The sequence below is a fragment of the Trichechus manatus genome, unplaced genomic scaffold (genome assembly GCF_000243295.1).
Source record: "Trichechus manatus latirostris isolate Lorelei unplaced genomic scaffold, TriManLat1.0 scaffold00005, whole genome shotgun sequence".
In the NCBI taxonomy this organism is placed as follows: domain Eukaryota; kingdom Metazoa; phylum Chordata; class Mammalia; order Sirenia; family Trichechidae; genus Trichechus; species Trichechus manatus.
In genome coordinates this window covers 1,052,145-1,068,839 of record NW_004443941.1, presented here as the reverse complement: position 1 = coordinate 1,068,839, position 16,695 = coordinate 1,052,145, and the positions used below count along the sequence as shown (strand labels likewise).

Here is a 16,695-nt window from a genome sequence, read left to right as displayed (position 1 = left end):
AGAAAAATGTAGAACAAAATTCTAACTCACAAAAAAAGACCAGCCTTACTGGCCTGACAGAGACTGGAGAAACCCCAAGAGTATGGCCCCCGAACACCCTTTTAGCTCAGTAATGAAGTCACTCCCGAGGGTCACCATTCACCAAATTTAGACAGCCCCATAAAACAAAACGAGACTAATGGGGCACAACAGTCCAGGGACAAAGAGTAGAAGGCAGGAGGGGACAGGAAAACTGGTAATAGGGAACCCAAGGTTGAGAAGGGACAGTGGTGACATGTTGTGGGGTTGTTAGCCATTGTCATAAAACAGTATGTGTACTAACTGGTTAATGAGAAGCTAGTCTGTTCCATAAACCTTCATCTAAAGTACAATTAAAAGAAAAAAAAGGTTCACTAAAAAAAAACACAGATGTTGACTGTATTGGGGAAAATGAGGGACGAGTAGGTGTAAGACAAACAAATAACAAAATGGCAGAAGTCAGTCCTTTCTTATCAGCAATTGCTGTGACTGCAAGTGGACTAAATGTGCCAATCAAAAGGCAGAGGGTGGCAAAATGGATTAAATAAACATGATCCAAATACATGCTGTCTACAAGAGACACATCTTAGGCCCAAAGACACGAATAGGCTGAAAATTAAAGGGTGGAAAAAAATGTTCCACACAAATAATAACTAACAGATGAGTGGCGATTTTAATATCAGATAAAACAGACATTAAATCAAAATCACTTAGACAATGAATGACATTATGTAATGATAAAATGGTTAATTCATCAAGAAGATATAATAATTATAAATATATATGCACCTAACATGAGAGCCCCAAAATACAAAAAGCAAACACAGACAGAATTGAAGGGAGAAATGGATGGTTATAAAATAACAGCTGGAGACTTCAAAAGAGCACTTTCAGTAATGGACAGAACGTCTAGAAAGGACATTAATTTTTAAAAAGGGGATTTGAACAAGGATATAAACCAACTAGACCAAACACATATATATAGAACACTCTACCCTACAACAGCACAATACACATTCTTCTTCAGTGCACACTGATTACTCTCCAGGGAAGATCATCTGCTGAAACACAAAGCAAGTCTCAATAAGTTTAGAAAGACTGAAATCATACAAATTCTTCAATCACAACGGAATGAAACTAATTAATAAATTAATAACAACAACGAAGACCTGAACCAACAAGTGAATTGATTGTATTTAAATATCTAGGGGCCCTGAACAAGGCAAAGTTGAGGAAGTGGACTAAGTGACAGGCGGAGAGAGAGACGGTTCGGAAGCAGCGAGGAGTTGCCTGACCTGACCCGGCAGGAGCCACAGCGCTTCAGCCTGCATCAGCTTACAGTGAGCAGGGAGGCTGGCAAACAGCTGCATGCTGGCTTGCTTGGGAGGCACTTTCCACATGGAGAGAGATCTGGCAGCAGAGAGTCTACCTGGACACTCTGAACCAGTGAAAAGCAGCAGTCAAGTGGCTAAACATAAGTACTTGTGTGTGGTCTACCGCAGGAATTTAAAAAAAAACAAAAAACCCCATTTGGGAAAAACCTCTCTCCCATTTACCTCCTCCCTCCCCAGTCTGCACTGGGTCCCTCCCGGCCTCAGCAATCTGTGAGTCCTCTGGGCCAGAAGTAGACCCCATAAGGTGCCCTGACCCATTCTCCTGGTCTTGGAGAGGACACAAATTAACAAACAGGGAAAAAATAAGCTACCGGCTCCCCTAAGCCAGGAACGCAGGGTTGGCACAGCTCCTTTGCCCAGGCACAGGCATAAGGGGTCTGCAGACTTTGAGTGCCTTTCAGCCCTGCATAGACTTGTGCGGACCCATCTCAATAGCGTAAACCCTCACTACCACAGTACAACAAGGTAAATACCTGAAGTCTAACTTCAACTGTTTCAGCTGTGAAGTAGCAGGTTTGTGACATTTGACACTGCTCTGCCCTTTAAGCAGGTGCCTTACCTGTCCGCATCAGGGGCTGGAGAACTGGTGGCTCCACCCAGGCCACCTGCTACAGGAGTCCAAGAATAAGTGGTGCCCCCCAGTCCTTAAAGCCAACAGAGTAGGGTGCTCATAGTCTGGCTGCAAAACTCACCTACTTACTCGCTCTGGGGAACAGGGACATGCTTTCCTTTCAGACACTCAGGGGCAGCCGTCAGCCCCCTGGCCCTCCTCAGCGCATGACCCAGTACTGCAGCCAGACACCTGTGCCTACACCAATCATCCATGCCTATCTAAAACTATAGGTGAGAGCCTGCACCACACACTTGGTGACTGACTGCCTGGACACCTGAGTTGAATCCATGCAGGAAAATTTAACAGACTCCTGGGCACACATACTTAGTAACAGACCTAATAACCTGGTGACAGGACGTTAGAGCTTCAAGGTTGCCAATAATCAAACTAGCGCATACGAGCAGCCTATTTGGGCATATCAAAACAAAACAAAAAGCTAGGACACGCTAAACAAATATAAAATAAAATTATAACTCATTGATGGCTCAGAGACAACAGTCAATATCAAATCACATGAAGAGGCAGAACATAATGGCTTCAGCAAGCTCCTAAAATAAAGAATCAATAAATTTTATGGAAAAAGAGAATTTCTTGGAATTACCGGAGGTAGAATACAAAAGATTAATATACACAATTCTTCAAGAAATTACGAAGGAAATTCTTCAAAACGCAGAGAAAGCCAAAGAATACACAGACAAAGAAGCAGCGGAACTTAAAAACGTTATTTAAGAGCTTTATGACAAATTTAATAGGCTGCAAGAATCCACAGAGAGACAGCAATCAGAAATCCAGATGATTAACAATAAAATTTCAGAATTAAACAACTCAATAGAAAGTCATAGCAGCAGAATTGAGACAATGGAAGTCAAAATTAGTGAGTGAAGATAAACCACTTGACACCAACTTATTTGAGGAAAAATCAGACGAAAGAATTTTAAAAAATGAAGAAACTAAGAGTTATGTGGGACTCTATCAAGAGAAATAACCTACGAGTGACTGGAGTACCAGAACGGGGCGGCGGGGGGCAGATAACAGAAAATACAGAGAGAATTGTTGAAGATTTGCTGACAGAAAACTTCCCTGATATCATGAAAGATGAGAAGATATTTATCCAAGATGCTCAGTGAACCCCTCATAAGGTACATCTCAAAAGAAAGTCACCAAGACATGTTATAATCAAACTTGCCAAAACCAAAGATAAAGAGAGAACTTTAAGAACGGCTAAGGATAAAAGAAAAGTCATCTACAAAGGAGAGTCAATAAGAATAAGCTCAGACTACTCAGCAGAGACCATGAAGGCAAGAAGGCAATGGGATGACATATATAAAGCCTTGAAGGAAAAAAAAACTGGCAGCCAAGAATGATATACCCAGCAAAACTGTCTCTCAAATATGATGGTGAAATTAGGGCATTTCCAGATAAACAGAAGTTTAGGGAACTTGCAAAAACCAAACCAAAATTACACCAAAGTTCACCACAGCATTATTCATAATAGCCAAAATGTAACCAACAGGGTTAAACTATTCCCTTCCATCTATCACACCCCAGGTCTGTGGTCAACTAGTTCCTGATAAGGCATCCTGTATAGCAGCCCAAGGCCACTTCACTGCTCCCCCTCCATTTAGACATGCACAATAAGTCACAAAGCTGTCCTTAGACAACCTCCGCGAGCCATACCCCTCAAAAACACACCACCTAGCCGCCATGACAGTGCACCCCCACACGTTAACTGGTTCCTGGCACCGCCTACCTATTCTCATGAGGTTCATGAATTATGCATAACTTCCCCATCCTAAACCTTTTAACTACCCTGAAATCACCAAGCTCGGGGAGACTGATTTGAGGCTTAGTCTCTGTCATGGATTGAATTATGTCCCCCCAAAAATGTGTGTTATCAATTTGGCTGGGCCATGATTCCTAGTATTGTGTGGTTGTCCTCCATTTCGTGATTGTAGTTTTACGTTAAAGAGGATTAGGGTGGGATTGTAACACCCTTACTAACGTCACATCCCTGATCCAATGAAAAGGGAGTTTCCCTGGGGTGTGGCCTGCACATTTTATCTTACAAGAGATGAAAGGAAAAGGAAGCAAGCAGAGAGTAGGGGACCTCATACCACCAAGAAAGCAGCACCGGGAGCAGAGCGCATCCTTTGGACCTGGGGTCCCTGCATGGAGAAGCTCCCAGTCCGGGGGAGACTGATGAGAAGGCCAAGAGAGAAAGCCTTCCCCTGGAGCTGGTGCCCTGAATTTGGACTTTTAGCCTACTCTCTGTGAAGAAATAAATTTCTCTTTGTTAAAGCCATCCATCTGTGGTATTTCTGTTACAGCAGCACTAGATGACTAAAACAGTCCCGAAGCTCCTTGCTTGACTGGCTTGCAATAAAATCCACTTTATCTTTCTCAAAGGCCTGGTGTCTCTCCACTGACTTGAGCGGTCACGCCGGGCAGGACCCACCCTCATTGGGTTATGAAAAGATGGAAATAATCTAAATATCCATCAACTGATGAATAAATAAAACATGACATATCCATCTAACAGCATATTATTCAGTCATAAAGAGAAATTAAGTTCTGAAACATGCTATGACATGGATGAACCTTGAAAACATTATACTGAGTGAAATGCCAGACACAAAAGGATAAACAGTGTATGATCCCCCTTATATGAAATATCTAGAATCAGCAAATGCACGCAGATCAAAGTTTCTTAGAGGCTACCAAGCGAAGATGGGTGGAGGAAATGTAATTAATATCACTGAATTGTAAATGAAATGGCAAACGTTTTGTTATACAGTCATGCGTCACTTATCACTCACCATACGTTCTGTGAAACAGGACGTTATGTGATTTGGACGTTGTGGGAACACCATACAGTCATATGCTGCATAACACCTGCGTCTGTTTTAGGCAACAAGCCACATATACATCTGTGGTCCCGTAAGGCTTGTCCCCTCCCTCACCCCTTCCTACCTGCGGGGCTACCTCTGAGGCTGTGAGAGGAAGGCACCTGCCCTGCAGGTACGAAAGGGCGGGCGAAGGGACAGATCTTATGGGACCGTGGACATATATGCAGTCAGACGTTGCCCCAACTGATGGTACGTGGCACATGATTGTATGTATCTTGTTATATATATTTACAATAAGAAATTTTAAACAAAATTACCTTTACATATACAAATATGAAAAATCTCTAAGGTAGATGAAAAAAGTAAAGTATAGAAAAGCGGGTTTAACCCTTTAACATCTGTGTAGACAATATAGCATAGTGGTTAAAAGCTCAACCAACTGAAGATTCTGAGTGACCTCAGGGCAAGTTGTTTAATATTTATCTCCCAGTTCCACAGTTGTCAAAATGGGGTTTCAATACAGTATCAACCTCATAAGGGCTCAAAAATCTTGCGAATTGTAGTTATTTGCGTAAATGAATAAACAAAAGAAAGAAGAAAAAGAAACTGGTCTTCACAAAAAACAGGAATCATGAAGAGAAGTAAGACCCTTGGGGAAAAGACTTCCAGTACTTGACAAAAAAAAAAGAGTTGATGTTTTCAAAATAAAGACGTTTTTCAAATACATAAGAAGAAAAATGAGAAAAAAAATGAGCACAAAACATGAACAGGAAATTCATACATTAATACATCCAGTAAATAAATAGATGGAGAGACACTAATTTTCACAAATAACCAAAGAAATAAAACTAAAGCAACAGTGAAAATGGCAAAGATTTGAGTCACGGGAGGAATGGGGAGACTCGGAGGAAACTGCCATTCTCATATGGTGTAGCTGGGAACGTAAACCTATGATGCAGTCTTTCTGACAGGCTACTGACGGAAATTAATCAATTTTATTTTTAAGAATTCATATGAGTAAATAATAGTACAAGTGTGCAAAGACGTTTCCTGCACAGCTAGTTTTCTCTACAACTGCTAACTACATGTCAACAAAGATTTAAATTATTGCTTTTTACACATTCAATTTTTTAAAATGTATTTTCTCTTTTACTAGTGTATTCATTTTTAAGTGAAAAAAGCAGATTACAGAATGGTATTTATATAAATTCTCTACAAAGTATATACATGGCACTTTGGAAGACAGGCCTGGCAATCTGCTCCTGCCTTGAAAAACTTACGGAGCAGTTCTGCTCTGCACATACGGGGTCATTGTGAGTGCGAATCGACTCAGCAGCAACTAACAACAACAAATTTAATGGATCCACAGAAAATCCTGGAAGGCCGTCACCAGACCATCACACGAAACCACATTGCTGGGAACCTTCATTTTTCTCTGTACTACCTAAAAATTCTTCTTTATTTACAATGACTATGGTTTACAATGATATGCTATCAGAAAAATGAATTCATATATTGATATTTTGGTGTAAATTTTATATATAAGTTATGTATAACATAAGACTTCAACCACCAAGTCTGTAAGTCAATCAAATTATTCCCGGTGAGTATAATGGAAAAGCAACAAAGGACCTAGAAGAAATAACACAAGTAGCACAGATTTAAGACAATAAGACTGTCACCTCAAAGTTTATCTCAACAATCCCTTAGTCTATGCTCACTGGATAATCTTTTCTTCCTTTTGGTTACTCCTGTGTTTCTTCACCCAGTCAGTACCCTCAGGATAACAAGCTTCCAAACCACAGCTATTTCCCTCCATGGAAGCAATGACAGAAGTGCCAACAGCAAGGTGTACAACAACGTGAAGACTAACAGACAGTTGTTATTACAGAGCCATCTGGCGCCTCAAATACTCAACAACAGACTTCACGTCAAGCAGGCTGTCAAAACCACATTGCAAATTTCAGCAGCTAATGGCTAATAAAATATAAAACCAATAAGACAGGTACTCTATAATGACTGTTATTCTATTGTATAAGATATTCATTTAAAATATTCAATCCTGTAGAATTCACACCATTAATTAAAGGTTACCTTTCTATATAAGGAGCCCTGGCAGCGCAGCAGTTAGGAGGTACAGCATGCTACATCTGCTAACCAAAAGGTCAGCAGTTCGAATCCACCGGCCACTCCTTGGAAATCCTATGGGGACGGTCTACTCTGTTCTATACGGTTGCTATACGTCGGAATCGACTCAACGGCAACAGGTTTGGCTTGTTGTTGTTTTTCTTCTATATCTAGTCACAGCAATTAGAACTTGTTTCTACATTCTAAAACAAAGTCCAAGATTTCTATTTCTGGGGTTCAATTTATTCAAAGTTCACTTTTCATGCTTGTAAAAAGATTCTAGCAAATTTTATGTCGGTCTGTTTAAGAAAATTTACCATATCCACATATAATACAAAACAAAAAGTTTCAATCATGTTTCATACAGACATTTGGACAATTTTACGCCTACCTGTCCTTCCCTTGAAAATTTAAAGGGTGGTTTGTGTTTAATAACACTTGTTGCAAGTCTCAGCAATCCTGTAAGTCCATCATCCTCTATACTACCATCTTGATGATCAAGGATCTCCCTGCTACAAAACACCAAGAATACAAGTAAAGCAGGATTATTTACATAATTAAGTCTTTCCTCAACAATAAAACTGTCAAGTTCACACCAAATTTTACCTTCGAATACAGTCAGCCAAATGTCTTGCCAAAGCATCTAAGTCGAGGAGCGTTGTCTTAATATAAAGAGAAAAAACAGAATTCAAATACAGGTTGTTATGTTTAGCAATTAATTAAAACAACAACCGAATTTTTCCTTTTAAGTAACAAGAATTTGATTCTTCCAAATTCATTAATATACTAACTAAATTATAAACTTAATACTGCTACTCTTATACAAGATTTCAATTTAAAAAATTAGTTTTAATATTGAGAGTCCTACAAAAAGAACAAATTGATAACAATTTGTTGATAACAACTGTTGAAAACAATTCATGATAGTCACAGTAATTTATCAAGAAACTAACATTTGTTGTTTTTCTTTATGAACTGTAAGAAATATAATTCACATACTATAAAATTCACCCACTACAGTTTGTTTTAATATACCCTTTAAGTTAGGCTTTAAAAATAAACTTAACTGTATAGTTAAACATTTTCAGAAAGCTTTGATTCTCATTATAACTGAGCAACAAAATTAAAACACACTTCACAAAATACTTAAGACGACTCAGAAAAAACTAAGATCTCTAAGAAGGAAAATTCTTTTGACTTACAAGCAAGAAAGATCAGATTCCTACTTTAAATGGGCAAACTCAGGTTTTTAAAAACATTTCATGTTTATCTGTGATCAATATTTTAATAAGTAACAATCAAGTAAATTATTCTTGTTCAATTCTAATTTTTACAATTATTTCCTAAATGAAAAGTAGAATATTTTAAGAATGCATATCTAAACTGTTCCTTAAATGTAGGAAATTCATACACTACAGGATTTTTCATGTAAAGTGTATATATGAAAAAAAACTGAGATTCAGGGTTTGCTGAATATTTAAGTGTATCTTCTTCAAATGTTTTCATTTATTTTGAGGTCACTAAGACACATTATAGCTTACCAAATTTATAAAGGAGAAGAAACAAAAGTCTTTATGTGTCAAGTACATCTTTGAAATCTACTTGTTTTAAACATTTCTTTGTTTGGATGGAAATATCATTTTAGCCTAGTATAAGAAAATTAATAGATCAGCAAAAATTGGCAGTGTTTCTTTAGCTTAAAATAACTTCTATTTGAAATGTGATTTTATCTTACACGTTCAGGACTCCAAATTCACGCTCGATTATAGATAGCTGTATATTTAAATTTAAAATCTAAATTTCACTTTCCAAATAAGATTTTACATCCACAAATCTTACTCAGAAGAGACAGGAAATTACTTATAGGTACCAGATGATGACACTTTAAGATCAAAGGAAGAATAAGAAAGGAACTGCATAAAGCAGGGAAGACAGGCACAAACACAGTAGAACATCTCATAGTATCAACTAGTTATAGACTGGTAAGTGTCCTGAATAATAGGGAAATATACAAATGATAAACATACATGTGCATAATTCGCATCTATAAACAAGTTAATGTATAATTATCTGAACATACCTGACCAGCATCTTTTATATGTATGTTGTCAACTAATTTGCATAACAACCAAAAATACTCTTTACATCCAGGTTTTAACATTGGTTCTTCCTCATAATCATCTATCTATTAAAAAAAATAAAAAACTTTACGAAAACATTTTAAAAGGGAAATAACTTAAAATTACAACACATGAAGAAACCAGAGGCTTTATGAAATTAAATCTCAATACAAACTAAACAGAATTAAAAATTTCGTAAAAATGGAGACCTCTCCTAGTTTCCATAAAATTACAGTAACTATGAAAATAAGCGACTAACGTGAGAACTCTTAGAAAAATATTACTCTCAAATTGCTTACAACCTACTTAAACAAGATCCGAGTGACACACAATGCTAACTGGTGTGGTGTGAGCTAAGAACGCAACAAAAACACAGGAGCAAAAGAGACGTATGGAACGCTAAGCACGTGGAAATCTACCCGCACGCAACGGTCTATTACAGTTCTGACATCTGAAAAACTAGGAGAACACATTTTACTGCTTCCATAGCTCATGACAGATAGGTGAATATGAAGAAAAAGCATGTAAATCTTACAATGTATCATATTTCTGGGATGAGTACAGATTATTTACTAGTGGTCTCTGGACTTATATGTAGAAGGCTAGAATATACAAGGTTACTATGTACATAAGAATAGGGAAGAAAATTGGAAATTCAGTATATCATAAGGATTAAAAAACAAAAACGGTGTGACTGCACTGGCAAGAGAGCTACATTTATGATGCTTCTTTCATCCACCTTATTAATACAAGACCCAAAACCCAGTAAGAAGAAATGCTATTTTCAAGACAGAATGCCTAGGAGAGGTATGAGAGAGCTGAAATCAAAGGGCACAGATCCTCTGCCTAATTAATACGGATATAATACAGCACAGTGCTGTCCCTTTAAGAACTATGTAACCATCTTCACAGGATAAACTACGGATAGCAACCAAATGCTCAGCATTACTGCGGGGATACAGCACAACGAGAAACATGGGACAAAGGAAATCACAGAAACAGAGCCACCCCTGAACACAGTTAAGGTATGAGAGCTTACCCTGATAGGTTTGAGTGCTTGGGCATCCGGGAGGAATTTCAATAACGTTGAGGCAGCCAGCAGCAGGAAAGAGCGATTTATTGAGTCTCCTCCATCCAGTCCTGAGAGAGATAACTTACAGAGGCCATTGCAAGACTCATGACGGACAGCAGTCTAAGAGAAAAAGCAAGTTCCGACGGTGGGCTGAGTCAGCATGAAAAGTCAGTGCTATTGTGTTAGCAGTAGTAACATGTTGGTTGACTTCTTTAATAACATATTTTTAAATGCAATGTTCTGATCATCTATACATGCATGTAAATAATATATGATCAAAAAAAGCACCCTGAAGTACACAGTAACACATAAATGCGGTATTTTAGAAACGCTTAAAAATGGCCATAAAAACAGAAACAAACCAAATAAAAACAACCAACCAACAGAGAGAAGCAAAAGGGACGGGGAGGAGGATTTTCATAGTCATTTAAGTTATTTACAAGTAACGGAAAAAAATGTTTTCAGAACTAGAAGCAACCTAGAAAGTACGTAAGCCAGGACATTTTACAAATTCTAAGGGACATGCCCAAATGTCACAACGGTTACCTGGGACACAGCAAGAACTAGAATATGGCATTCCATGCAGAGTTATCGGTATTAGACAATGCTATCTAAAAAAGATGTGACTTTTGTGGATGAAACAAAAAAGTGCAATCAGTTCTAAGTTTATTAGTAACAGTATGTTTCTACAGTATCACTTAGGATTATGAAATGAACACTATCAAGATACAGTTAGTGAAGATTATACTGCTCTCAGTGTAACCACTGGAGACAAAAGAAAATGTATTTGACCTATATTTAGTCTCTTCCTCTAAGGATATACTCTAATAAAAGAACCAGAAGAAACTTCTCTAAAACAGAAATTACTAAAATAAATGCTGAAGCTCTTCCCACCCCCTGGAGAAAAATTAAAAACAAAACAACCAACAAAAGCCAAATAGCTGCTCTCTAAACAAACATTTACAAAAAGGCTATGAACACTACAGAATACATACTGCTCATATCTCTTAGTGGTTCAAAACACTCTAGACCTTCAAGGATTAAACAGGCACGTTCCAAATAGTTAGACTTATGGAATCATATCCATTTGTTGCCATTAACTCTTTACTGTCAGTGCTAATAATATAAAAATATATGAAGAGTAACAGTGCTACTCTTTACAATCTTTACCTTACCTCAGGAATAAGGAGGGTCAGTTTCTTCAGCCAATCTTGTAAATGATCACTATCAGCAAGGCTGGATTTCACTAAAGAACAGCAGTGAGACCAACTCACCAAGAGCCACATTGAATAATGTGAAACTAAAAAAAAAACAACAGAAAAGAGTATGTCTACTAAGGCTTGTGATATAAAGAAACTACAGTGTTCATTATTAAGTTACATATCCAAATCTTTATCTATTAAAAATTAACTTTGTAGAAAACCCTTACCTTCATGTCTAGACCTGTGATCAGACTGAGCTTTCAAAACTCTGTAAAATGAAAACACACCACCAACACTAAATTAAATTCAGCGATGAACTGAAAATAATTAACATATATCCTTTCATATTACACGACTTCTCCCAAAAAAGGATTATATTTTAAGAAAGCTATATATTCATTTGTTCTTTGGCCTTTATTTATTCAATTTAAAGAATCAGAGATAAAATCATATTACGGCAAATACCACAATACAGCTCAGATTAAAGAAACAAAATGTGACTGAATGTAACATTGATTGAAGTAAGTGAATCTTCATGATTTAGTTACTAAAGACATGTGTCTAAGGAAGACATAGTTTAGATTTTAAACTTTAGGCTCCTATTTTAAAAATCATACATAAAAGGCCCTTCCTTCTGTACTTATAAATGTCAATTTGTATCAGTCTTGGCTTGTTATGGATTGAATTGTGTCTGTCTCTCCCTTCCCCAAGATACACTGAACTTTTAACCCCATGTACCTGTGAATATGCCGTTTGTTTGGAAATAGGGGTTTTCGTCTGCTGTGTTAATGAGAGTGGGCCCTAAACTCAAACTCTTCTAAGTGATGTCTTTGGGAAAAAAAAAAAAAAAGGGAAGAGACCAAGTGAGGAACCACCTACAAGCCAAGGAATGCTCCAGGCTACCGACAAGGAAGGACCGCCCCCACAGCTGAGGCCCCCACTTAGACTGTCAGCCTCCAAAGCTCTGAGACAGTAAAATGTTGGTTCTTTCAAGCCCCTCACTTTGTGATATTTTGTTACTGTGGCCCTAGGAAATTAAGATGTGGTCCAAAGCAAAATATTTTAAAACGTAGAGGAAAACGAATAGCTTAATTCTGTATTACTTTACCCGGCTGTTTTTGTCCCATGATACTTTTAGGAACTTCAATGAAAAATGTATTACTTCATTTAAAAAAAACCTAAATATTAAAATTTCTTATTTTAGCAAAATTAATAAATAGGAGTAATTACTTGCCTTACAAATAAACTCTGTAAGAAAAGCTGTCCAGATGATACCCAGCATCTAGACTTTTTATAATTAACAAAATGCCTTTTGAAATCTCCAAAAGCAGGGCTCACTCATATTACTGACTTATAGCAAAAGATACCAAGAGGTTAAAACTTATCAACTATTTGGTCATATTTCATGTTTAATGCTTATCACACTGGTATAATATATTTAACTTTACCAAGAGCAAGCTATCTATCTACCTTTAAAATCTGTTGCATTAGTAGATAAGATTTTTAACAACACAGGCAAAAAGTTCATTCCACCTGCCTTAACTGATGCTGACCTCCTATCACTGTACAAACTGAAGGTAAGAAGATTGGGGGCAGGAACAAGAGTTGAGGAAGCCCAGGGAGACCTATGGGGGCAGATTCTTACTACAGACATTCTAATGGGCTCCGTAAGAATGGAACTGGTGGAACGGAAAGAACTGTCACAGAGTGAATCAGCTTGTATACCAGCAGCTGGTATCAAACCTACATACTGACTTTTCACTGTATGGAGCTAACAGAGTCAAGTGAACATTTCTTAATTCTGAAGAAATAAAGGTAGACAAAAGCAGTCACTGAATACCTTACTAACTCAATGCACTGTGGTGTGTGGGAGTAGGTTAAAGCAAAAGGAGGAATAACTACGAATATTTCATTATAAAATATTTGGCAGCTGGGATGTAAAGTATATTTTAATCATATAAATCAAGGCTATGTTATAGTACTTTTTTTCATTCTCCCACATTCCGTATTCATAAGTTAGGCAAACAATGAGGTAAAGTGCCTGGAACTGAAAATAATGGTGAGCAAAATCAGATATGGTTCTTACAGAACTTAAGTGTCTCGTGGGATAAAACAGACACTAATCAAATAACGAAATGAATGTGAATTCAACTGAGACAGACACTACAGAAAGGTACATTAAAAATATCTTATAATCATGCTATTTACATGCAATCGTTGCCTATGAAGATGGCTTTTAAAAGCATGTAAAAACAGCCAATTAGCTATTAGCCATAAATAAGGTGTAAATACAATTAAGCTCTTCTAAAGGTGTTTTTAAAGATGCTTTATCATTTTGAGTGCAACGGCAAACTGGAGCCCAACATAAAACCTGTGGACACTTAGGAGTTAAGTTCAAAGACTCCTAACGAAACTGAGGTGCTTATTCAGGCATACAGAGGTCCCCTGTATTAGTTACCTTACCAGAATTTCTATATTACTAAAATTTTATTTCAATATTAAAAAATTCAATTGTTTTTAAAAATCTCAAAGTAGTCCAAATAAATGGGATCATATTATATGCTTAAACTATATTCTTACACGTGTATTTTCTAGCTCTGTCCAATGAGGGCCTAGAAGCCATGACTAACAGTAGCAGTAAGTACACCCCAAAACCCAACCAAATCCGCTGCCATTGAGTCGATTCCGACTCATAGCAACCCTATACAACGGAGTAGAACTGCCCCATAGGGTTTCCAGGGAGCAGCTGGTGGATTCGAACTGCCTGCCTTTTGGTTAGCAGCCAAATGTTTAGCACTGCACCACCAGAGCTCCGCTAAGTACAGCAGGCACCCACATTTTGGGCGTCCCCACCCACAAGAACGAAGGTTTCATAGAGAAATGACTAAGTGCAGCACCAGGGCATGGTAAATACCCAATGAGCCTGGAACGTCTTACAGAGACAGAAAAGAGGGCTCCGACCTCTAAGTAATGAGGAGTATGTCAACAGGACACAAGAACCAGCTAGAAGGGGTTTGTATCAGCCAAATCTCATGAAATCTAAGCTAACAATCAGAGTAATGAATCATAACCTATTCAGTGGGAAAAAAAAAAAAAACCTCTATCAATCCAAGGCGACACCAACTACCTAAACGAACAGAAGGGAGGGAGAGGAAGCCTTTCCTACGACAGTCTGTCAGCTGAGAGATGGAGAGGTAGCGGTGAGAGCTAGAAGGCCGCCATTCGCCAACAACTCAGGCAAGAATCATCGGTGAATGCTAAAGTCAATGAACGGAAGTATAATGTGGATCAGAAGACTCACGCAACTAGAAAATATCTTCCCGCAGGACACTTATTAGTTACAAAGAGAAAATCAGAAATTTCAGAGAAATCTGGAGGAGACAAGATTAACCAACTGAGGACAATTAACATCCCCACCAACAGGAGAGACCGACATCACCGGGACGGACGGGGAAAGACGGGATCTCTAACGGAGTGCTGCAGCTGAAGATCCACGATCTCCATCTAACCAGGAGGCTCAGCAAAACCCACACTGAAAGACGTTCTACAAAAGAGCTGGTCTGTTCCTGATTAACAGAAACTGAACAAAGCTGACAATTAAATGCAACGCATGATCTTGGACCAGGAAAATAACTGTTATAAAGGACATTAACAGGACAATTTGGATAGGGGCTATATATTAGATAGTATTATTGTATCCATGTTTGAAAATTTTACTCCAGTTATGAAAAAAATGTTGGTCTTAAAAGACACACATCAAAGTATTTACGGGTAAGTGGTCATGATGACTGCAATTGACTCTAAACCAGATTCAGGAAACCAGAAAACCAATCCAAACCCATTGCTGCCAAATCAATTCCAACTCATAGCGACCCTACAGGACAGAGTAGAACTGCACCATAGGGTTTCCAAGGCTGTAATCTTTATGGAAGCAGACTGCCACATCTTTCTCCTGGGGAGCAGCTGGTGCGTTTCAACCGCCGACATTTCTGTTAGCAGCCAAGCGCTTAACCACTGCACCACCAGGGCTCCTAACTCAGGAAAATATGTCTATAAATATGCACGCCCCCACACACATGCACACATACTCAGAAAGAGCATCTTCATGAGCATGCAGTAAAATAAGCATGGCAAAATATTGTCAACAATCTGTAAATCTAGTTGGAAGGTGTATGAGTTCATTATCCTAACAATTTTTCTGTTAATTTAAAATTGTTTCAAAATAAAGTCTTAAGACACTATACCCTACTGCAAGTACATTCATAAAATATGTAAAAAATTCATACCTAGGAGCCAGATTATCATATGTATAAGCAACAGACATAAGTCGCTGAATTAAATTGGTTCCTTGGACAAGAACAAGAAATACCTTTAAAACAAGAATATTAAAAAATTTCTTTTAATTATACAGTAAAATCCAAAAACTGTATTTTTACCACAAGATTTCAAATTACTGATTTTCATCTGTGACAAGACAAGAAATATCCTAAGAATGATTTTTTAAAAAATATTATAAAAAGATTAAATATTACAAAGCCGAAATTTCGTAGCTACACTTAAGAGTAGCAACTTCGAAAAAATATTGAAAATGTAGAAATATCAAGGCAAAATTATTATTTACATTTGACCCATAGATTCTCTGCATGCCAACCAATTAGGTGAGAAAAATATATTACAAATATCAGTGGTTTTACGGGTGGGTGAGGAATTAAACACTTTCCACTTCTGAGATATTATTAAAAAGTAAGCAGTGGCAGACTCCTCTATCATCCTGAAATAAGTATTTTTTTAAAGCAACACATTATACCATAGGTATAGGGCATGCATTCTAGACTGAAAACCCTGAGGTTCAACACTTAGTTTGCTAAAGCTACCTGATCCTGATAAACACTTAATTTTATTATTTCTAGGTTACCTCAGCATTCCCTGTTTGCTTGTTCAGCCCTCCACACATACACAGAAACACCAATTCACTATATAAATTCCCTGTTTACATACCCAGCGGGGTTTCTGTTTTGCAGAATGGACCCTGATACACTCAGTATTTAAACTACTGAGTGCAAATAATGGGCCCAATTCTACAGCTAACAATAACATGAAAATGGCATATAATTCCATCTTTCATTTTGGATAATGAATTGAAAAGCATGTCTGATTCATAATCATTACTGCTTAAAAGGATGGCATCACTTCAGCTACTAGGTCATAGCGTGGTAATCTAGGTACTAGGTCATCGCGTGGTAATCTAGGTACTAGGTCATCGCGTGGTAATCTAGGTACTAGGTCATCGCGTGGTAATCTAG

The 16,695-nt window shown here is 37.7% G+C and overlaps 1 protein-coding gene across 1 annotated transcript in view; it reads right to left on the bottom strand.

The window, feature by feature from the left end:
* The window catches only part of USP34 (ubiquitin specific peptidase 34), a 190,491-nt gene that overhangs the window by 69,501 nt on the left and 104,295 nt on the right, over positions 1-16,695 (bottom strand). Inside the window, 7 exon segments of the mRNA XM_023734886.1 lie at positions 7,390-7,510; positions 7,605-7,660; positions 9,079-9,183; positions 10,158-10,310; positions 11,366-11,490; positions 11,620-11,660; positions 15,679-15,761. Coding sequence (XP_023590654.1) covers positions 7,390-7,510; positions 7,605-7,660; positions 9,079-9,183; positions 10,158-10,310; positions 11,366-11,490; positions 11,620-11,660; positions 15,679-15,761 — 684 coding nt within the window.